The sequence below is a fragment of the Trichoplusia ni genome, chromosome 17 (assembly GCF_003590095.1).
Source record: "Trichoplusia ni isolate ovarian cell line Hi5 chromosome 17, tn1, whole genome shotgun sequence".
NCBI classification, from domain to species: domain Eukaryota; kingdom Metazoa; phylum Arthropoda; class Insecta; order Lepidoptera; family Noctuidae; genus Trichoplusia; species Trichoplusia ni.
The window spans coordinates 6,065,383-6,090,018 of NC_039494.1; the positions used below are offsets into that span (position 1 = coordinate 6,065,383).

The 24,636-nt window shown below is 33.4% G+C and overlaps 1 protein-coding gene across 1 annotated transcript; it reads left to right on the forward strand.

Moving 5' to 3' along the window:
• The first annotated feature begins 1,358 nt into the window (after window positions 1-1,358).
• Window positions 1,359-15,797, forward strand: LOC113502702 (sodium channel protein Nach-like). Its single transcript, XM_026884354.1, has 10 exons — window positions 1,359-1,444; window positions 2,467-2,620; window positions 3,075-3,205; window positions 4,428-4,542; window positions 5,323-5,484; window positions 8,941-9,061; window positions 9,198-9,269; window positions 10,347-10,461; window positions 14,272-14,372; window positions 15,539-15,797. Exons 1-10 carry the CDS (start codon window positions 1,359-1,361, stop codon window positions 15,757-15,759), a joined length of 1,278 nt encoding a protein of 425 aa, XP_026740155.1. The 3' UTR covers window positions 15,760-15,797.
• The last annotated feature ends 8,839 nt before the right edge of the window (window positions 15,798-24,636 follow it).

The following is a 24,636-nucleotide window of genomic DNA, read 5'->3' on the forward strand; positions in this document are numbered from 1 at the left end:
CAGGGGGTCAGTTTTTATGGGGACACCCAGCTTTCTTGTCTTGACTGGCTGGCTAAAAAAATGAAACGTACATTTAACATAAAATTATCCATCAATAGCCCAAATTAGCTTTATCGCCATAAATAACGATAGTTTTGCAGTGACCTTTGGCCGTCTATATCTGCTCTTCTTTAGGACAGAAGTGGATAGGCCCAGGTATATACCCCTTCACATTTTAGGTTAAAGTTCTCATCAAGTCCTCTGCACGTTGGAAGAGTGTCCCCGTGTAAGCCTTAAAAAAAGGACCCGGTCTCTTCCCATAAAATTATCCCGAGAAAGAAAAGAGATACATGAAGTAATAATCTCTGCAGTTGTTTAAATGCGAATATATGTAAAAACTAAATGAAAATCTGCAAACTGTGTACTGTAAACTAGAAAGAGCTACCACGTCAAGTCAGGCCGTAAGTCACAAGCAAATTAAGAGTGTTAATCGTTGATTAATTGATCAAATATTTATTTCTTTAGACTATCATCATCATCGTCTCTGAATCTTTTGAATTCTTGTGTAGCTATCATTGTTCATTTGATCCAGTTTTATGACGGACGGATAAACAGCGGGGCTTATATTGAAGCCTTAGTAATACGGTATTGCTTTAACCTTCTGGTTACAGTATCCTAAAAATAACACTTACTTGGAAAACGTCTTATAAGTACTCCGGACTCTGACACGAAGCTTTCTCATAGCTCATATCTCTTTAAACCGCGTCGGATTACTCTTTGATCGGTTAAGACGTAAGTACGGTAAACGTTATGTACTTTCTAAAACACAAAGTAAGGTAAGGTAAGTAAATATTCACTTCAGCAAGCTCAAGAACTGACTCATAAAAGTGATGAAACATTCTACTTACAGAATAAAGGATTTCAATGAATTTTAATACAAAAAAAACGATCCTTGCATCTCGGGGCTTTCACAAACATTCGAATCACATTCACAAGATGATGATTGCTTGATGAATGATGATCTCATAAACGCAGTTTGATCAGGGGTGACCTATACAACTCGGCTTTAGGCGCGGTCAGAATCCATACAAAAATGATATGTAACTCTGAATAAATTTAGAAAATATTATATTAAGTTTAGTATTTATGAAGCCTTTAAACCTTCCCATTCGTTTGTACACCTAGCTGAGACAGAAAAAGGTTTTTCAGAGCTAATAGACTAAAAATATATTAGTGCTTTGAGTAAGTGACGTTAAACTTACTACAGAACTTTTTGTGTTACAGTTCGTTACGCTTAAAATTAAGCTAGTAAATGGTTTATATTAATTTGAGGACTTTCTTTGTTACATTAATTGCAGGTGGAAACTACACACTATTCTATGGTAAAAATACCTTTCCCTGCAGTCACAGTGTGCGACACCGAGAGAGTGTACTTGCCGAAAGCTGGAAACATGACAGAGTTACTGTAAGTACCGCTAAGCGATGTTAAACATTGATAAGCATTAGTCTTTTCCTTCTATTCTTCGTTTGATTGTTACAAAATGTTATCAGTGTTGTAAAAAGTCCGTAAGCCAAGCTAAACCCACCCTTGAACCACTTTAGTTAGAGATGAAGATCACACAGGAAGAGAACAAAATGTAAACTCCCCTTGCATGCATGCATGCATGTTAACGAAAATTTTATATGTGGGAGCGAGACAAATGGAGTATTTCTCGAAGAGCGCATAGTACAATCAGGGCTACCTGTAATCCAGCTATCAAAGCAAAAAATAAGGCTCTCTAAAACAACCTTCTTATCTGCCTGTTTGTTTTTTCACGATAAGATTCACGGCTTAATGTGTTTTTCGAGGTACGTTATAACTTCTATGAATCAAAATGCTACTTACAAAGACTTTATAAAAAAAAAATCTTCTTCAGGACTTCCTTTGAAGTTTGGTAAAATGTTATTATGTTTATTTTACACATACTTATCCTAAGATTCAGTGACTATACAATCAAGTCATTTTTAAACAACGGAATTGTTTTCAATGCGATGGAGTCCATTTACTTAGTGAAAAAAATAATACATAAATTGTGGTGGTGAATGTAGCACAGATCCTACCTTTTATTGTCAATCGAAATTAAAAAAGGTTCAAAATTATTTATTTTTATCAATTAAGAGCAATTTGCACTCAATTGCTGAGCGTGAAAATTTCGTTCAATCCTGCACAAAGATTAATATATTAGTCAGCTAATTGATAAACGCAAATCAAATATGGTATGTTCTTGGTAAACATTCTTTGTTCATTCGCGTCTTAACAATTACTGCTTGATCTGTGAATATGGATAACCTTTGACTTTTTGTCGAAGGTCAATAATTTCATAGGAACGCTGTTAGCTACTTGTACTGTTAATTCAGTAGAAAAACTCAAGGTTCACCACAATAAACCTTTCACAATTTCTGCTACTAAAACTCTTGTTTGTTTTTCTTATATTAATATTTTTTCAGTCTTCTCCGTGGATTCAACAAGACGGAGATTAAAGACTTTTACAAAAGTTTCACCGATATCCAACGTAAAGGCTACAAGCCGGAACCATCTGTGAGGAAGATCCACGCGTTACTCGAAGACATCGGGTACCCTTTGAAAGTGTTGCTCGATACGGTAATGATGCCGACTCAATTCCAACAATAATGAGCCTTACAAATATATCCTTTGATACCTTATTCTCAGCTTCGTCTCCATTGATAGCTGATTTTGATTATCGCTTAAGGAAAATAATACCTAACTCTTATTTTCTGAATCGAGATTTGATTGATTGTATTGTGTGATCGTACATACAAATTAATGTATGCAAAAAGAATAATTTGATCAATGTGCTCAGAACACATGTTCTGGGTGCTTTGAAAAAAAATGTATTTAATGGATAAGAATAGATTATTACAAGTTTAGGAGGAAAAATTATGTCAAAGGCATTTGACAGATGGATCGACGACTTGATGCAGGTGGCAATGAACCGATCACGCTGGAGAGCATACGGAGAGGCCTATGTCCAGCAATGGACAGCTGCTATACGCTGAGATGGTCTTATCAGTTAATTAAGATAATATTTTCCCAGTTGAAGCGGCCTTGCGATGAAATGATAGCTGAGTGCACATGGCGATCCAGATTACATAACTGTTCAGACATGTTTCGACCAGTTTTCACGATCAATGGCCATTGCTGCCAGTTCGATATCCCATATTTTAGGTAGGTAGACAATTAAAGAACGTACAATATTTATTTTCAGTTACTCTTATATATTATCTGGCTGTCTGTTTCTCGCGCGATGTTAATTTTCTTGGATTTCTTCACTCTTTTAGATATTACTTCTCTCAAATTGCACCGACTCGACGTTAAAAACCACCTAAAAGGGTATTACCTCATTTACTATTACTACCTGCTATACTGTACTACACCCTTATTTAATACTGCTACCTGCTTTGCTGGTATGTTTTATATGTTTTATACGTATATTTTCAAAGATATTCTAATGTATACATTTTATTTCATAATTTTAACTTGAATATTTAAATTGCTGTAATTATTTGTTCTCAGAGATAGTAATTGAATAAATAAATAAATCATCTGCGACAATTTATATCATTTAGCTAAGCCGGTTAATGAGATAAAGCCTGATGAGGGAGGGACAGTTAGAAAGACAGGTTTTTCCCTTTATGTACGGGAACCCTAAAAACGGCACCTTGTCTTCAAACAGTCATGCAAAGGACGAAACTTTCCTTTGATCTACGAAATCCATTCGACATTATTCTCACATACCCATGTGTGCACTTCAACTAAGAACATAAGTACAGCAAAACAAATTCCTTTGACAAAGGTCAGATCAAACAAATATATTTTTACAAAACAAGTACCGCTTTTTGTGACACGAGTATGATCTACAGGTACTTTAGATTTTTTGTGTTAAGCGTTAAAAATATGTGATTAAATTGTTTTTGTTCCATCACGTAAATACTAAATGAAAAATAATCTATAAAGTAAATAGATATGAGCAAATTGAATACATACGAACGTATTCCCTTAAAGTAATAGTCGTAAAAGGATCGTTTTGAACCGAATTGCTTCGCTCATATCGTCCAAACCTTATTTTCTCTCGGATATTCCAAAGCAAAAAAGTAATTTGATAAAAAAACCTTATGTTCGCTACTGCACATTCTGTTTGAGTGTTGGATAAAATGTTTTAATAAAGAAGTACCCTAACATTTTACAGTAAGAATATTCTATATAATTATAATAGAGAGGCATACGTCTTAATAAGCAAAAATGTGGCTTACAAAAATACTAAAACGAAATAATTTTTAAGCTAGAATATGATTTTATTTTTCCAAAACAACAATGCCTGCTAGTGACATAATCAGGTCGGAGCGAGTTCTGAAGTTGATGAATTGAGACGATCATCTTTTGTTTGCAGGCGTCACGCTGACACACAAACGAACTTCATCTCAGGCCTCGATTCCACTGAAGCACTGGATATCATTGTTTACGGACAACACAATATTGAAGACGATTCTGAAGGATACGCTATGGTAAGAGAATAGAGAGAGTTAGGGAATTTAAATAATACAAAAATATAATGGATAACAATAAATAAATCATTCAAATCATGCATTTATAAGAAAGCAATTTCATTTAAATTAAAGAAAATTAACAAAACAATTTATCATCATTATTTTATGTCTTCAATATGTGTATTCTTGTCAGACTTTGAAATATATTTTAAATAAGAATTTAATTTCAAAGTGAATCAGACCTCATTGTTGTTATTCTGAAGTATTTCGAGTATCTATTGACAACAACACTCATTCCAGAACTCTTATAACAAATATTCATAAAAGGTCGTTTGCTTCACGCATCAGGTGAACATAGCTATCAATATTTTGCACAATACATTATTTGTCATCTGAACCCGTCCAGACAGAAAGAGTAATACGAAAACATTGAGGCATTCGAATAATAAACGAAATACATACTGCCAACTACACGTCAACAAAATTTCTTGAACATGTTATAATCTAAATTGGAGAAGACAAAACATGAAGAAAATAAATACTTTAGTGAACATACATGATATCTCATTTCGTATAACATGGCTTATAATATGTTTGCCTGACGAGACGTAAGGAGACATAATCCGTAATCCGAAACATTACCATATTCAAATTTATATTTAAAACGAACAGCTATTAACGCGATTTAGAGTGACTCTTCAAAATTTTGAAAATTGTGCAAGTCTAATGACTGGATTTCTTCTGTATTTAATACTAAACCTTATCCAATTGGCTTAAAGTATTTTTTCCTTCTTTCAGTTGTACGTCTACGATCCGAAAGACAAAGTGACGCTTTTAGACAGCTTCATCAGCTTGACACCGGAGTCGTACTTTGACGTGAACATCTATGTGTGGGCGATTGATTCCTCGCCCAGTGTGAAGGCACTATCCCTTTCCAGTAGAAAATGTATTTTGGAGACCGTAAGTTGAATAATTTATATTTCCACCAAATGAAGATTTTTGAGTAGTTTACTAAAACATTTTGGGTTTGAAACTAACGTCTCAGTACCCTCTTTGTACCTGTGTTTTCCTTTTATGACATGCTTATCACAAGTTAATCTTGGAATCAAATGAATTATTAATAGAGAAAGTAGCCTGAAAAAACTAAGACCTGTCTAGTGATTGAATGGTGTTTGCCACTACCCACGTAAGTACCTTGATCAATGTTAGTCCTTTTTGAGACGAATGTAGGCGATATAAGAATAATATTATTTCTTGACAAATCTAGGCTCTTAGTGGCAGAAATTAATCAAATTTTTTTCATAATAGACGATATTGCTTTTTAATTTATTTCATCAAAAACCATTTCTGGAATCTTGCTTCTTATTACTTAGGTAAACGTATTTCGGCGAACAATATTTTTTGTAAAACAATCATTTCACTACACCTACGCGTTATATTAAACCTTATTGATAAAAAAATGACATTAATCGGTCGGGCAATAGGAAACAATGGAGGATGTCCATAGCATGTATCTGAGAGAGATCGTCAATCATTTGTCATCCTTCGATTGACGTTAAAACGATCCTGTAGAGCTAGTCGGTGAAAAATAGGTCGCCAATGACAATGCTATTAACGCTTGAGTTGCTAACTTTTTCTTTGGAAGTCAAGAATTTGATTGAAGGTTGTTACGCTAGACATTTAAGTTCGAAATTATCTTAATTGTTTTACTTCTCCAAAAAATTTGACTCGAAGCGTTTTAAGTTCCTTGAATTTGGTTCCTTGGGCATAAACGATTTATTAAGCTTTGAACTACCTGACTTGGTGCAGAATAATACAAAAAATACGAACTTATATCTGTCTTTCCGTCCGATCAAAATCCCGATACCATCTTCGTGCAAACTACCTGCTTTCCTAGTACCACCCTCATTTACTTCTGCTACCTGCTCCGCAAGTAACATCCTCATGACTGTTCATTCTTCCCAGAATGCCCTATATACTGCTACTACTTGCTCTTCTGGTACCCACTCATGTCGCCATCACTACTTCCACCCTTACTGTTTTGCATTTGGTTATTCCAATAATATCCTTATATAAAAGGTCGGTTCTTCGTTAGACTGTCATTTTAAACGGCTTAAATTAATTAAAAAAAATCCGTTTAAATAAAACAAACAGCCTTGTCAACGACTCTAGCTTCAAATAAAATTTACTAAATAAATTTGAAGCGACCGCTCCAGTTACTTACACTAACAATTCACAACTTTTTTCACAGGCAGCCTGTGAAAATAGTATTTTATTTTTAAAATTGCGTACACCTGCACTGACATAGTTTTTGCCCATGTCAACCACAAAATTAAACATAGCACGTATAGTCATTTTAATTTAAATAAGGAACATATACATTTCTGATGATATAGCTAAGCATTTACTTATGCTTATGAGTGCATGCCAAGCTTAAATTTAATTAAAGACAAATATTAGCTAATACTTACAAAACAATCAAAGAGCATCAGAGTTCGTGTAGCCAGAAGTCGTAAAACAAAATCTATTTAAATTGTGATTTGAACAGAAAATTTTGTATTTAATATAACCAGGAAGAGACTGATGTTGCTGATGAACTGAAATTAGGTGTAGACAAGTTTTATAATCTGACACAGCAAAATTAAGTTATAAATCTAAATTTTGTAGTACACGAGTGGTAAAATCCGATTAACTATTTGTTCACTGTATACATTTGTGTCAGATCGTGTGGCCGATCCTCGCTACTGCGACAAATAAGCTTTTTGTCATTCCTGTTTCGTTGAATATTTTGTTTTTCGTTGCCATTCTGACGTGTTGCACCCGCATCTTTTGAAATATACATTGGATTTATGATGAGATTCATTTCTTTTATCAATATATTTCATGTTTCGAAAATTCTAGTCCAGTTTATTATGTGTTGTGACGCAGCGAGGCCAAAAACGAGGCTAAAGACGCATCAATCAAATGTTTCTTCATTGTTCTTGCAGTAGCAACGAATGAATTAAATATCCGACAGTATATTTTATTTAAAAAGTGGTTTGTGTCATTTATTTTTTAATAAATTATACCAAGGAAAACGCTTAAAGAAACAGAAAATTATTTTAAACTAGAATTTGTAGATACGTCTAGTACCTATCACCCATTACCCTGCCGTCATACAATTTTACATCAATTTATTCACCGATACTTTCAACTTTATATTTGTTAACATTCGCAATCTAAACAAACTGGACCTGCATTAATTACGAACTTGAAGCGTGGTATTAATTACTGGAACAGTTTGTCTGTGTCCAGACGATGGGTCGCGGGTCGCTGTCTCACCCACTTCACACTAATCTTTGACGCTAGAGATATCAAGTAAGCAGAAGAATCATTTATTATGGCCCGATAACAAAGGCTGGTAAATAATTACGAGTGATGTTCAACAATGCTGCACATTTCAAAAAGTTTAGTCTAGACTATAACAATTGTGCCTCGCATTTGGTATTAATTATTTAACGTAAACTTAAATACTAATGATAATTGATTGTTGAACTAGAATTTTATTATAAACAAGATACTTTTCTGAAGCAGGTTCGTATTATGTGACGCAACGACTGCTCGAATGTGTCGCGGGTTCCATCTCAGACAAGCATTTGTGTGATTCTCGAATGCTTGTCCTGAGTCTGATGTCTTTGTACTTGCGACTTGAATGGTTCTGAAAACCACCGCAAGTCGCAACACAAGTATTAAATTCATTACTGCGGAAGTGCTTTAAAAATACAAATGGGTATCATTTGCACAATATTCGTTGCTAAAGTTCCCGGTATATTGGGTAAATCAATATTGACTCAGACTCCACCAACATGTAATATGCATGCGACCAACATGCATGAGAGGCTCGAAAAAGTTTTTAATGGACATTAGTTTGTTGTTTCAGTATAAATTCTTTTGCGAAATGTAACAAAATTGTACGAGTATTATTCAACCCAAATTTATCATTATATTAAGAAATCGAGATGCAAAATAATAATAATGTCCGGAATAGTATATGAAACAACGAATAAAACCAGAAGCTGAGGGGCCCGAACAAATTGGCCTAAGATAAAGAAAGTGAATTGGTTGGGTGACTAGTACATGTACCCACCCGGTAACAAACATCCTTTACTTTCAAACTTCATTTATACACATAGTATTTGTTTATAAAACACCTGCAGAAAAACATCAACTGGGATTTTTTTACTATTGACGTAGCACGGTTCAGCACGGATTAGTGGCAGATGAACAAACAGTGGAACTTTAAAAAGAATCATTTTTAAATTAAAAACTTCCTCCATTTTGAACAAAATGAGCTTTATAGCAGTCTCAAAACTGTTCATATTTTGATTACGATCAGCAGTTTACACTACGTTTAAGAAAACATCAACGTTTGAGTAATTCTTCTGTATTTTATTTAAGGATAAAGGCGAGGCAGCCGGTTTCTATGAGGGCTGCATGACGCGGCTTATTTTGAGGCGAGTGGTCAACGAGTGCCGATGCTTACCTTTCGATTATTCTGGTCCGAATACTACAATACTTTGTGTCATAGAAACTAAAATATGTTATCACTTGATTTTGCCCCTATATCAGATAGGGGCAAAATCAAGTGAAAACGGACGTCTGATTCTTTATTGAGAGTATTTTTTCTTTTTCAGCCAAAGAATTGGGTGTGAAAGACTACGGAATCTGTTCATGGGAGCGCCTTATTTGTATTTATCAAACAATCGGTATGTAAAACCAAATACTAATAAAGAAAAACTCCGACCATGCTTAACTATTTCAAGTATGACTACCTACCTATAAACTATAATTTATCAAAGGAAACGGAAAAAGGACTATTTTCATCAAGCAAAGCATTATTTTTAACGCTAGAGCTTAAGATAATTTTTATGAAATACTAGCTGTTGCCCGCGACTTCGTCCGCGTGGTTGGAAGTTATAAGATGAACCTTCGAAGATGAATAATTTTCCCTGTTTTTTCCACATTTTCCAATGTATCTTCGCTCCTATTATTTGCAGCGTGATGGTATATAGCCTAAAACCTTCCTCAATCAATGTTCTATTCAACCCAAAAAGATTTTTTCAATTTGAACCTGTAGTTCCTGAGATTAGCGCGTTCAAACAAACAAATAAACTCTTCAGCTTTATATATTAGTATAGATATTAAAACGAGTCTCATCTTTAACGCCACTTAAAGTATAATAAGGACCTTGAATAGCGTAACTTTGCATCTTTTTTGCCACAAACCTCAGATGTTTGGCTAAAATACTGACGGAATGTACGCACTGTGCTAGGACAGGCATCCATCATTCTTTGGGCGGTCATATTTGAAAAATGATGCGGATTTGGATCCGTCTTGTTCAGCGACTGCTTGTCAGGTAGACGAAGCTGTGATACAAGATGGATTCTATATTTTCGAGATATACAGACAAATAAAATATCTTGCAAGGTGTTTTTGGCCAAATTAATTTCTTGTTTCAAATTAGTATGGAGCAGTTATACGTGTAGAGCTAAATACGAAGGTTTTGTTCGATTTCATCCAAAATTTTAGTGAATACCCCGACCAAACATGGACATTTTCTATGGAAATGACATTTTGTAACCAAGCAGTTATTAATTACTTCAACGTAATAAAACTGCCTTGAAAACGGCCTATTTGAGATTAAACTTTTTGATTTTGAGTTGTAATTGTTCTACTGAGATTATTTTTAAGCAAATAGATGGTCAAATAATAAATAATAAATGTATATTTTTTATGATATTTTATTAAATAATAAGTGGTATATTAAAATTTGTTTCTTGCAGAACTAGTTGAGGTTGACATAAAAGATATTTTATCTCAAAGCGAATGTTATCAGCGGTGCGACTACGTACAGTATGAAACTGAAGTGGAGTTTATTAAGAACCAGCGACATTTGAGGTAAAAATCAGGATTATTCGAGTGTTACCGAATGTTGGCTCAAATAAAGGCCTTTTGACCCAATGTTCGTTCGTGTTCGTTCAGTAATCGTTAATTCGGGTAAAGACATTTCTCTACGAAGAAAAATAAAACATTACTAACTTTCTGATTCAAGTAGGTTTTTAAACTCATTTTACAGTTAAGTTTAGTTCAATTTCGTAAACTATATAGCGAACCATACCAAATTTCTAAACTATTTGAAGTGTTCAATTATATCAAGAAATATAAAGCGAATAATTTTCTTAGCAGAACACTCAAAATCCAGCATTGGCTAAGATAAATTAACACAAAGTGATTCTCGGAAGCATTTACTTATTTTCATGAATGTGTCCTTGTTAGGAAAAGTCTAGATTGCAAAATACTCAAACTTGGAGAACCTATACCTTTTCACTTTGAATACTGTAGTGTTGAAATCGTATCTTTGAAAATATATGTTGTTTGCATCTACAGAATACCAAACGCAAATGCAACAATATTTCTAAAACGCCTTAATGAATTGCTAAATAAACTAACAAAGAAGCCGAATAAAAAGATTATATTGTGTGGCGATTGGAATATAGATTTGACAAAACAGAATAATAACACCAAAGAACTTCATTCATTACTGCAAAATTACAATTTGAAATGTCATATAATAACACCAACTAGAAAGGATGCTTGCTTAGATCTCATAGTCAGTAATTTATCTGAAGTAAAGTCAAACACACCCTTCCTAGCACTATCAGATCATGAAACGGGTCAAACCATATCGTTTGAGTCCTATTGTGGTAATGAAATGCAAAGCAAACAATTCTGGTTTGAAAAAAGACGAGACTACAGCACCGAAAACATAAACAAGTTTTTAGAATGCATTAATGAACTCTCATTTAATGATGTTTATGAAACAGAAAATGTTGATGAAGCTTTCAACATCTTTCACGACACTCTGATACTTTTTTACAACTTATGCTTTCCGATAATAAAAGTAAAAAATATTAATAAGCCAATCAAAAATAAATGGATAACGAGAGGCCTAAAAAAAGCTTGCATAAATAAAAGGAAGCTATATCAGGTTTACCTTAAATCTTCAACAAATAAAAAGGATAATTTGAAAAAGTATAATATATATAGTAAAATATTAAAGAAATGTACACTACAGGCTCAGAAAATGCAGAACACTAAGTTCATCACGAAATCAAAAAATACATGCAAAGCTTCTTGGCAAATTATTAAGACTAATTGTGGGCCAGAAAATAATCAAAAGGATATAAGTAAAATTAAATACGATAATACAGAATTGACCGATCCAGCAGATATAGCGAATACTTTTAATGACTTTTTTATAAATATAACGCAGAATAATAAAAGAAAAAACTTTAACACACAACATAATTTTAATACGAATACAAATACTATATTTCTGAGCCCTATTGATGATAGTGAAATTCAAAAAATTATCAATTCACTTAATAATACCAATTCGACAGGATATGACGGAATTAACACAAAAGTGCTCAAGAAATGTTCCAAAAAACTGTCAGGTCCAATTTGCCATGTTGTTAACTTATCATTTTTTGAAGGCAAGTTCCCAACTCGACTAAAATATTCTGTAGTAAAACCACTCTATAAAAATAAGGGGGAAAAAAATGATATGAATAACTATCGCCCGGTAACGTTGATTCCAATATTGTCCAAAATATTTGAAAAATCTTTTTATGATACTTTGTATAATTTTCTTATAAAATATAAAATTTTAAAGCCGGAACAGTTCGGTTTCAGGAAAAACTTCACAACAACCTTAGCCTGTTTTAGTCTAGTTAAAAGTATAACGGAGTTTCTAGATAGAAAAATACCTATCATATCTATATTTCTTGATATGTCTAAAGCATTCGATTTCGTTGCTCATAATATCTTGCTACAAAAACTCGAAAAATACGGCATCCGAGGTAATGCTCTAAAATGGATCGAGAGCTACCTGTCAAATAGATATCAATGTGTAGAAATAATGCATACTTCAAAAAATCAAAAAACCGCACAACAATCTGATTTTAAACTGAACAGCTGTGGTGTACCGCAAGGCAGTGTTCTGGGCCCTCTGCTTTTTCTACTGTATATAAATGATTTACCGGACTCCACAAAATATAAATGTGTGCTATATGCAGATGACACCACTCTCTTGATTAATTGTGAAAACAAAAATACGTATAATAATGAAATAAATGAGAGTTTAAATAATATAATTAAATGGCTCGATGATAATAATTTGAATATTAACATCAATAAAACAAAAATTATTCAATTCAAAACGCGTAATAGTTATCCACCTAAATTAAATATTACTCAAAACAATACAATTATAGACATGGTTGAGTCAACGTCATTTTTAGGTATAAATATTGATCAATATTGTACATGGAAACAACATATAGATAAAATTTGCAAGAAATTGGATAGCTATGTATATGTATTAAACAGACTTAGACAGGTAGCTACAATCAAGGCGACACTTTGGGCCTATCATGGTTACGTTTCTTCCATCTTACGCTATGGAATAGTAATTTGGGGTAACTCTGTTGAACAAATAAGAGCTTTCAGAGCCCAAAAAAAATGTGTCAGGTCTGTATGTGGAGCTGATTATCTAGACAGTTGTGTACCACTTTTCAAAAAATATAATATTCTACCTCTACCATGCCTGTATATTTATGAGATATGTGTGTTTGTTTATAAAAATCAATACTTATTTGAAAATGCCTGTAATATCAATAATAGACATAGTAGAAATAAATACAAACTTCATATACCAAAACAACGCACAGCAATGTTCAGTAAAAACTCGTATTGCATGGCTATTAGAATTTATAATAAATTACCTAATAACTATAAAAATGAAACATTGAACATATTTAAAAAACAATTATTTGCCATGCTGATTGATAAGTGTTACTACACTGTAAATGAATACTTAAGTGATACAATGTAATATATTTGTTAAAATATGATTGTATAATGTAATGATAATTTTTCTCCTGAAATTTATCTATAAAATATTTATACATCCTTTCGCGTTATATAATTTTGGCCTATATTTGTTGTTTTTTTTTTTTTTCTTAGTTTATAAGTTTAAGATTTGTACACCAGTAATGGTAGAATACAAGATACTAGTTATAATAATATGTAACACCTTAATGCACTGTTTTCTAACAAATAAATTTATCTTTATCTTTATCTTTATCTTTAAAATACTCTTTTTAGTACAAGAAATGTTAATACTTGAAAGGTGAAATAAAATACTCAACAGACATTTTAAGTTTTACTTATACAAGTATGTATGAGGAAATCTACTTCAAACTTAAGTAGTATTTGTATACAATATTTTTATTTGAATTTAGTTTTTCAATTTAATCAATGATAGGTACTAAGAATTCCTTTCGTAAAACATTTGATATTTTCTTAAAACTGTGTGACTACTGAAGTTCCTAATTCTTTATTTATTTAATTATTTATCTACACATAAAATAGTAAAAAACACACAACATTAAAAAATTTGATGTACAAGGGTGCTGCTTATTTCTAAAGAATTCTCTACCAGTAAACCCGCGGTAGGAGAAGTGGTTGATATTAATAGTCAACTGGTGCAAATTAATACAATTGCTAATATATAACATTTCTTAATAAATAACAGAATTATCTTCAGTATATTAATCATCTTAATGTCGGGAAAGGGGTTAGGCTAGGTTTTCTTGATTTTAAGTGCAATTTTCAATAGATTGATATGATGATAATTATTTTCAGAGTGCTGAACCAAAGCCGAAGTAGAGTCTTAGTTCATTTCGGCCAAACGACTTGTATGAAGTATCGGCGAGAAGTTTTGTATACGTGGGACCAAATGTTGGGTAAGTAAATTACAAGACTTTGTTTAAACGTATCGTTATTGACTGTAGATTGTTAAAATAATTGGCATTGGCCAATGAAATATAAATAGGGTTAATAGTTAAATGTTTAGAACAAATTTGATTAAAGCCTAGATCTAAATCTAAAAAACAGGTACAACCTTGCCGTGGCAACAACGCAACACATCAGTTCTGAACGTTATTCCTACTTATAAAGCACAAATTTTGTAAAAAAAAACCAGGCAAAAAGAACAATTATGCAAAGAACATCAGCCTAAATGCGCACCGAATTAAAATTACAAGGCGAGATGAGACATGGCTCATTTAAGGCACAGAGTTCTACTTGACATGATTACTGGCGCAAATTCTGAATTTCGCATCAAAATTTCGTGTCAAACGGACTACGTAAGCCGTTCTTTGTGTCCTAAAAGAACTCCATTTTATTTTTGAGACTTCATTTACAAAAGCCTTCATATTCTCAAGTAACGTGCTTATGTTTTCGGAGAGATTATCAAAACATGTAATATTTCAGCAACGTAATTTCAGTAATTTTATTTATCTTAAGTTTTTAGATTGTATATGTTTTCTTGTTTTAAAGTGCTTCATACATAAGTTTGTAATAAATGAAGGGAGTGCATTATCTCAATGTTTTCATTTGAAAACATATGCTTGGGACAGATCAATATGTATTAATAGTCCTTGCTTTAATATTTCGCGTATCTAAACCTTCTATGCAATGGGACGGGGCCTGTGCTCAGGAGTAGGACATTTGTATTCTGTCATGGTACTTACTCGTAGTAACCTGTGAGGTTCTTACGAACTACTATATCCGTTGTTGTTTTGTGATGGTCAAAATTACTTTAGTCCACCATATTGACCACATATTTTTAAAGAAAGATTTTTTTATTTTATTTAAGTACTGTTTTGATATAGTAATTGTTTTTTTAATGAGTTCTTTGTGTTGTTTTTGGTATAAATATATCTCTATCTTTTCTATTGTCACACTGTAACACTTGTTGATAGGGTTTCCCCTGAAAAAAGAGGAAAACCTTTTAATCGATGTTTTTTTTTACAAAAAACAGTCCTCCATCTAAGTTTCAATAACTTTTTATTGAGGGTTTATTAAATAAACTTTTAGTTTTTCAAACGTCTTTTCTTCTATTTTCCAGCTAACCTCGGTGGCATCTTCGGGCTCTGTCTCGGCGGCTCCATCATCAGCATCATAGAAATCATTTGGTTTCTCCTCGAACTATTTTTTATAATACTCAACTCCTACTGCAATAACGCAATCACCCCAAAACAGGAGAAACCCAACAAGGTCTTTGTCATCTCCCAGAATAAGGTTTCCAAGAATCTGCCGGTCAATGCAAAATATAAGTTCGTGAACTAAAATTATATAATTCTGTTTTATCGATTTTACTTTCTTTAAAATATAGATTAGAAGCGTCTATAAACCCACGCTTTAAAATATCATTAAAATCAGTCCAGCTAGTTGTGAATTGGATTGTAATACTGAAAATTTTAGCCTGCTAGTTCATCGGGAAGTGCCTCAAAATTGAGTTGCAAAAATCCAACCGGAACCACAAACAAACTAACACGAAAATTGAGTGTACTAGTATAAAAATGTGGGAATAAGAATATATGGCACTAGTCAGAAACGTTATATTGGTTTATTTATGCCAACATTACAACCCAAAAATATAATTCTAAAGCAAATTTATTATTATGTAACGAATTCTCGATAAAAATGGAATGGCGTATATTTTGATCTTTTAATAAATGTTTGAGCACAATCGAAACTGTTTTTTTATAGATGCTGTGGTGACAATTTACGGTCTATGACCACTGAGTTTGTCGAAAAGTCGTGGTAAAATATTATAATTGAATCAAAAGTCTGTACGCGTAATTAATATTCTTTTTACTTTACACTAAATAATGAAATTACTGTACCGTACAAAGCCCTCCCTTACTAATTGCTTTATCGGTGGAAAATGCAAATACATTTTTGTCTACAGTCTGTGATGTACTTTATGTCTTTAATTAGTGTCAAAGAATATCACTGAGATAAAAATAACCCCTTTTTTTGTTAAGTTAGATGGAAGCAAAATATTTTGCGCTAGAAAATTATGATCAAATTTGAGAAGGGTGGATGGCCAAAGACGCGGAAACAATTTACAAGTAAAACGGTTTTGTACCAACTAAAGTGCTCGATGGAAGAATATTAGGATTAAGTCCTGAGTGACAAATTGTGGTTTTGTTAGGTGTTGATCTGGTACTTACTGCGTTAAGATGGAGAAAGAGGCGTTTACCTTTTATTATTTTGGCGGGAAAATGCTCATTGACACTCATCTCATCGGGGAGGGGATGGGGGGTAGTGCTAAACTTACTGACTAAAACTAATCTGCCGTGGAACATCTCCTGCATTTGGTCTGTGCTTGGTAATGCATAGCAATTCAAAATGTACGGATTTCAGCGTAGTGCTCTGATGGTTTGAATAAAGTTACGTATATTCTACTCAGCATTTAGTAACAGAATGCCGGTTAAAAAAACCTCTGCATAACCATGGCTGGCTACTCGAATTATCTTCATATATTTAAATCCGCCAATGTGATACATTTTTTCTGTTAAAAGTATAAAAATATTTTAGCTACTTTATAAATTATACTAGACCGTATCGTCAAATGTGTTGTTCTTTTGTTTTGTTTGTATAGAATTTGGAAAGGAAATATTTACCAGTCCCGTTCATTTGAATGCGGTCAACACTGCAGTTTCTAGACAAGACAGCTTAAACTGTCTGAACTATTTAAAGTTTGTAGGTCTCTCGGACTCTTAGTCTGTATCCACTCTCATATTGTATCGATCTCTTTGCAGATAGTACTAATATTAGAAATAGCTTTTAGAGATTTGGATCAGTGCATTGGTTAAAATTAAATACCAAACAATGTCATACAGAAGAAAAAAATATAACTAGGTATGTTTAAGGAAAATTCGTGTTATTGTTTTCTTCTTTAATACAATATGTTTCATTACTAATGATGGCCTTAGCATTTTAATTCTTTTTTTAAGCCGAAAAACCAGAGTCGTGAATGTATTTTATGATTCTCGTAGCTTAACTTATGATCGATTCACTTATGCGGTTATAGTTTAGCCACGAGCTCCTCACATTTTAAACAAAGACAAAGATAGATATTTGTATAGTGTAAATAAAGGCTATAATTAAGAAACCCAGCAGTCGATTGAACAAGAAATGTCTAATACACTTTGTCAGTTCATAAAAGCCAGTGGCTTGAAAACACCCTGTCACTCACGTCTGCTGTCTCATAGACCAAGGAAGAAAATTAGAATTAAATAATCTGCAATAATTGTATAGCATTGTCACAGTTTTACTAGCTAGCAGCTTCGCATATAATACTGAAAAAATAAAAATATTTGCACATTAACATTGTAACTTTACTGACAAAAACTGGTTTTGGGAAAAATATATTTGAGTCATCCAACAATAATATGATCGTAACCATGTCTATCATTTTTTTTTAAATTTACTATGTGATGGCAACAGAAATACAATCATCACTGAAAATTTGACCTGCTCACAGTTTATGAGATGTCTGATGGTGCAGTCAGATGGACAGACATAGGGTACGAAAACCTAAATATAAGCTAGCTTTACCAATATTAATAGCATATTTGAGCGTAACTCATACGCAACAATAGGGTTCAAAATTAGCCGAACCCCATTCTGATGCGCATCAAAATCTAAAACGGCTAATTCTAAATAATGCTCAACCACATTCTGTCGGGCTTGATGGAATAGTCTATCGTTCTAGTCTGCTCAGTAAACTAATTATCCGTGGAATAACATTGCTGTATGGTAGATAATTAGCTGCTAACCTAATTTTAGGACTAGTTACAAATCTGTATATCATGTCGCATCTGCGCTGTAAATAGGAAAGAATATACTAAATTTCTAATAACTTACGTAACGTGGCTCATGGCTAAGCTATAACTTTGCAAGTTGATTACGGTCTGTCCGTAGATGGGTGACCATCTTTGTCATAATGAGTTACTTAGTGTTTTGGAAAGCACCTCAAATTGTTAGCCCTCCTGTTATTAATAGACGTTTGACAGTCGTTACGGGTAGTCTGAATCTAGAGAGTCTGTCAACCAGTCTAAGGGGTACCGTGTTGCCCATATAACTGGGTTGAGCAATTCAGTGATCTCAGGGAGGCAGTCGCTCCTTGTAAATCATTGGTACTTAGCAGAATTTGGTTAGACTGGAAGCCGACCACAACATACTTGGGAAAAGGCTTACCACAAGACACCGGCGTACTGCTTACCGGCGCAAGGCTTACTATAGGGCACAAGTGTCTGAGCCTACACACCTGCTCTCCCCTTACTCTCATGGCCCGATATTACGCTCAACACGACCAGAGATATATTATGTATTACTTATCTGTGGAAAATTACAAGGAAGTTATACAACTCTCGGTTCAATTGATATTTCATCTTGTAACTATCCTATTTATGAACACTGGACAATTTTGCTACTAAATTACATTGTCTTAGCATTGGTTCTTAGTAAGTAAACAGAAAGATTAAGGTGTCGTGAATTACAAATTATTTTAGGTTGTTCGTTTGAAATAATTTCTTGTTTAACTTAAAACTGAACATTCTTAAATATAATATAAAGATTTGACGGTTTATTCGTTTATTTTCAACATCCTCCATTTTGTTTTAGTTTGAGTTCCCAAACTCAAACTACACACCATTTTATGAAATCTGTCTATGAACTAGATTTTTTTTTCTGCCGAATATCCGATTGCGTATGTCACGTTCCACTACCACTAACTAACGTTTCTGAATAGTAATCAAAAATCAAATTTACTGTAGATAACTACCTTCATACGAATGTCACATGTTTGTCGCGTAATAAATTTACAGTCTCAAAGGGATGTCAATTTCTGCAAAACAGTCATCATTATTCAAACAAATTAGGATCATTATAAAACATCTTCAAACAGATGCAAACTCACTCACAAAACAGTATTTGCAATAGAGGCCAAATTTCCTTGAAACTTCGAGGAAGCTAACTCGTTGCTAGTACATTATCATGTTAAATGCTTTGCATCCCTTGAACTCAGCGAATAATGATTACACTTAATGAGCAGCGAGGCCGTCCACCACTGCTTAAATTAAGACTATCGCAGTTGTCAAAGCGAGACAGGCACTACCTATATGTAGTAGAACGGTGTCTTGCTTCCACAACCTGAAAAGTTTTACTGCTTAAGTTGATGGTAAGGCGTCCTGAACCAGATAATATGCAAATTTATTTCAGTTCCATGCTACCGTCAAAATAGTCTGCAAGTGAAATTTAACGAATTGTCTGAATATTTTGAGGAGTGAGTGAGAATTAAGGATGGATTTAAATAGAACTGATTCTGTTTACTTATTTGAACTATTTAATATACATATATTATACAAAGCGCAAATGGCGCTACATTAGCGACATCATTTTACACACAATTAGGGTTAATAGCCATTACATAATGGTATGAGGCATGATAGGTTTCAATAATTTCAAATCGATTTTTTTTCAAACTCACAAAATAATAAAACTGAAACTCTAATATTGTCAACATTCTGTACGTAAGATTATTCAAGGAATTACTTACCTAGGAATAGCAGGCGTCACTTTTACAAAAAAAAATTTGCATGGAATGACAAACAATATTCAATATTATTTATTTATTTATTTCACACTCTCATCTATCTCATCTAACAAGAAAGCGAGTGATAAAATGGTGGAAAAAAACCTAGAAAAATATCTACCTTCCTTCTTAAAAATATCTATCTACCTTTTTATCAGAGCTCCTATATTTAAAATATTCAGTATGACAAACCTATTTTGACGATCGTATGACGTGTGTTTGTAATGAATGCTACTTTGGATTTAAAGCAATACGATATTATCAACTACCTAGGTACTATAAACCACTAATTCACAATAACCACGAGACTTTGTCAAACCAGTATTTCAATCATGAACGGAACAAATTATTTTTTCCCTCCACCTTAATTATTTCAAAAAAAATCGGTTATAATAAAATATCTTAACAGTAATTATACCTTCATTCATTAATTTATGCAACAATCTGAATTTGTATGACGAGATTGTATTACGCCTACAACTTGGAATTTATAACGAGCGTTCTGTTCGTATTCTGGACCGCCTTTTACATTATATCTGAAGCTTGTTTTATTACAATAAATAATTAAACTAAATGAAGATCCCATTAGAAATAAGATAAACTCTTGTTAGCAAGAATTATGAGCAGAAATTTGAGGTACCTTCAGAAGTATAATTTACTAAAATTATATCGCGGCCTTTTTTGTAATATACTCTAGTTCACCATCATCATCCTAGCCTTTTCGAGGGTCGGCTTCCACTTTAACCGGATTCAGCTAAGTACCATTGTTTTACAAGGAGTGACTGCCCACCTGACCTCCTCAACCTAGCATCAGGGCAAAACGATACCCCTTAGTTAGACTGATTGTCAGACTTTCTTGTATGATTAAGAAAGATTTATGAATAACAGCCGGGACCCACAATATAACGTGCCTTCCGAAACACGGCGGAACTCGTTATGGCAAAGACGGTCACCCATCTACGGAACAACCGCGTCAAGCTTAACGTTATAGCTTATCCACGAGCTTCTTTCTAATATACTCCAGTTATGACAACAAATAAAGTTTTTTTTTTGTCATAGAATTTTGAAACAAACCTTTCAAAATGCCATCAACGCAACGAAAATCGACGATATATCAGTGTCGTGTCGGTGTCGTTATCGTCGCAGTGTGAAAACGTCCTTGAAAAGCAATGAATAAACTCTGATGAGTCAGAGACAGAACACAATCTTGCTCATCACTCAAACATTTGTCCTGGGTAAGAATCGAATCCGCGACCTCTGGTGAAGCAGTCAGCTACTAACAACTAGACCAGCTAGCAACCCGGGAGCTTGGAGTAATATTTTCCTAAAAGGTTGACATAATAATGTGGGTCCCTTTAAAATAATAGTCTTAAAGACCCACCCTCTTATCTGATAGTTGAGTCCCGCAGGACGCGATAAAGACGGCGTTACAAATTGCTCCAACCATTCACTGCTACAATGGAACGCAATGATATATACTTGAGGTTCCGTATAAGAACGAAAGTCATAAATTTTTTTTCAAGGTTGAAGGGAATAAAAAGTTTGAAAACTATTTGATAAGATACCTTGGAAAATAAGTTTGATCAAGAATTATTTTCGACAAAAAACTTTAAAGAGAAATAAAAACCATCAAATTATTATTCGTTTTCTTTAATGTATTGATAACATCAGAAGGTTCTGCTGTAGAATCACGGTACCCTAAAATACCTTAGTAATTCTACTGCCACAAGCAGACATCTGACCTTTATAAAGACACTTGTAAAAGAAATGAGAGGCACAAATAAAGAGGTTTTCAACCGTTCATGAAAACCTGATAATTCCGATTTATTCTTGAACTTTTCTTTAGAAATAACAGTTTTGTTTTCCAACAATGAATTGAATTCTTTGTATATGGGACAAGTTTCTTGAAGCAAATAAAAACCATATTAGGATTTTGATGAAGTTACAGTGCCTACAAAGTTCATAATAATTTTCAGACATACTTAGAGAAAAATAGAAGTGAATTTTAGAAAAAAAAATGATTCCCTTAGTCTATAATTACTTAGCGGGAGTGCGAGCCGAGACCCCGCCGCCACGTTAGATCATGGTTAAGGACTCCGGTTGGGTCTAAACCTACATAGTTAGGCTATCACAATAAACATGCGTCAAAATAAAATTTTGAATTAGTTATACATACATAAGTTATTATAATACGTGTAGACTACGTCACTACAACAATTTCATCAAAACACATACAATTTGTCAAAAGACGAGAGTCTTTTAGGCTGAAATGTACTTTAGTAATAGACAAAATTATAGGCTCGACAATATTACTTTGTCCTTTCTAGAAGTTACTAAATTGTCAAAAATCCATTAAATAGTTCAAAAAATGAATATACATTTTGAACTTTATCAAACGTAGTGGTTTCTTAGGTTTACGCGAATGTTAGACATTGAAATGAAACTACTTTTACGGATTTTTTCGCGGTTTAATTTTAGATTTTAGTTCCCGACGTTCCTTTTTCTTTGTCCAAAATAAAAGAAAATCGTTCATTCAACACAAGAGGGGTGGTTTCCATAAATAATTGTATTCGTAAAGGTTTCTCAAATAACTCTTGTCGCAAATCTTGAGTGCTTTTCTCATTACTGTCATACTTCCAACCACTTTGCGTCCGATGAGCCTGTTATGGAGGTGTAGACAAAAAGTTTTCGTGGAACCTGCTCACTGTTGAGGTAGATATGTTTCAATAAAACTGGGTACATTTTTGTACCAGTAGAGTTAATTTATTTATTACAAACACAGCTAATTTTATCTTTACAGGTCACCAGCCTAATACTACAAAATTAGTTAAACACATAACAAGTAAACATAATATAACACAAAAAAAACAATGCCATAGTTTTATAAAGAGAAATTACAACTAATAATAATATGTATTGCTCTTGTGCTTTGGCTCTTGTGAACTCATTCAGAGAACAAGTAAAGTTGGAATATTTTAAGGTATTGTGGTTCGTGAAGGCGTTGGTTGTAATAAATCTGGGGACAAAGTGTAGATGTTTTTTTAAGTGTAGAGGTGACCTACATACTGTTTCTGCAAAAAAATCTAATCATGATTTTTTTGAACCAAAAGGTAAACACAGAAAACTTAGTCCTCAAACTCCGCAATTTAGATAAATGTGGCTTCTTTTGAAATCAAAATTGCAATAAAGTCACGATTATTTTGACTATCAATTTTAGGAAAACAACAATATTTTACACAGAAACAGCTTTCATAAATCAAAATCCGAATAAAAGATTCTTTATAGTACGACTAACGACATCTATGAGTGAATACAGTAAAATTTTAGCTAACTTTCACAGTTGCACTTCAATTAACTCCTCAAAGCCGTCAATAGGAGGAAAGCGGTGGTTAAGAAGATTTCTATGTTCACACCTTATTTAATTCCGAAGGTTGACGATAGATGCCTCTGTTCCTGGTAACGTTACAGATTCACAACACAAATCATAGATGGAGCTAGGAGACACGTTTCACGAAATTGGTGATAAGATTTCATGATCGCACATAAAAGTTTATGAGTGTATTATCAAATTAATAATCTCGATGATATTGCCACCTGTTTCATTGTAAGATTTTCTTGAATAGAAGTGCTATGTTTGCTAAATCAGTTACTCTACACAATATTTTCCATCAGGAAAATTTCGTGAAGGTTTATGGGATAATTAAGGTATTTCGAATGTTGCAGGTTCAAATTAAGGCTACAATTTTGAAACGTTGTCATATTTTTGAGGTTCCGTTCCAAAAAAACGGGATCCTATCCTCTTTTGTCCGTCTGGGATAGGTAGGCAGGTGAAATTTACACAGCTGATGATCGAGTATACATTTATTTAATTCCTGTTGCCGCTATTACAAAAAAATAACTATAACTAAAAATGTAGATCGAGCTTAGCGGTTGTTACGGCCATATTTTTAAGTGTTTGACAAATATTATTTTGGTTTGGTACCAATAAATTTATTGGTCATGTTGTTTGTCGTCTGTCCACCAGTCTATTAATGTGAAAACTTCTGGGTCCCGAATCTGACTCGCACGCAACCGGTTTCATTAATGTTTAATATAAGAACTCAGTTATTGGTAAACGAGCCCGCTATCCGTGAGATTCTGGTATAGGAGTTACTGTGAAATATGGATACTAAGATTTTTCAAATAAATGGAAAGGAAGAGGTGATCTCAGAACGATTTTGATTTCAACTGTCAATGGGTTGGCAAATCTTATTTACAAATTCACCGAGTCTACCGAGTAATCTATCAAGTTAAACGATCTTTGTCTAAAGCATTACTCGACTTTCCAAGTAAACGAAGCTGTAAACTTAATATTATAACTTACTGCCAGGTATTAACAACTGGGTTAAACTTGGACAAGTTATCCGATGTTTAGTGATAACGTATCAAGCTGAAACTGTATAACGTAGGATCAGAAAGAAGCCTCACAACGTTCTCACGGTTACGTTACCTTAACGTTAATTCTGAGAAACTAAGACAAGGATTTTGGGTGGATAGAGAGTATCAAGATCAATAAAATG

Coding starts and splice junctions, on each gene's coding strand:
- LOC113502702 (XM_026884354.1), top strand. CDS start 1,359: ATGGTAAAAATACCTTTCCCTGCAGTCACAGTGTGCGACACCGAGAGA. Junction 3,206..4,427: donor TTCGATATCCCATATTTTAG/GTAGGTAGACAA, acceptor TTTTGTTTGCAG/GCGTCACGCTGACACACAAA. Junction 14,373..15,538: donor TACGTGGGACCAAATGTTGG/GTAAGTAAATTA, acceptor TCTATTTTCCAG/CTAACCTCGGTGGCATCTTC.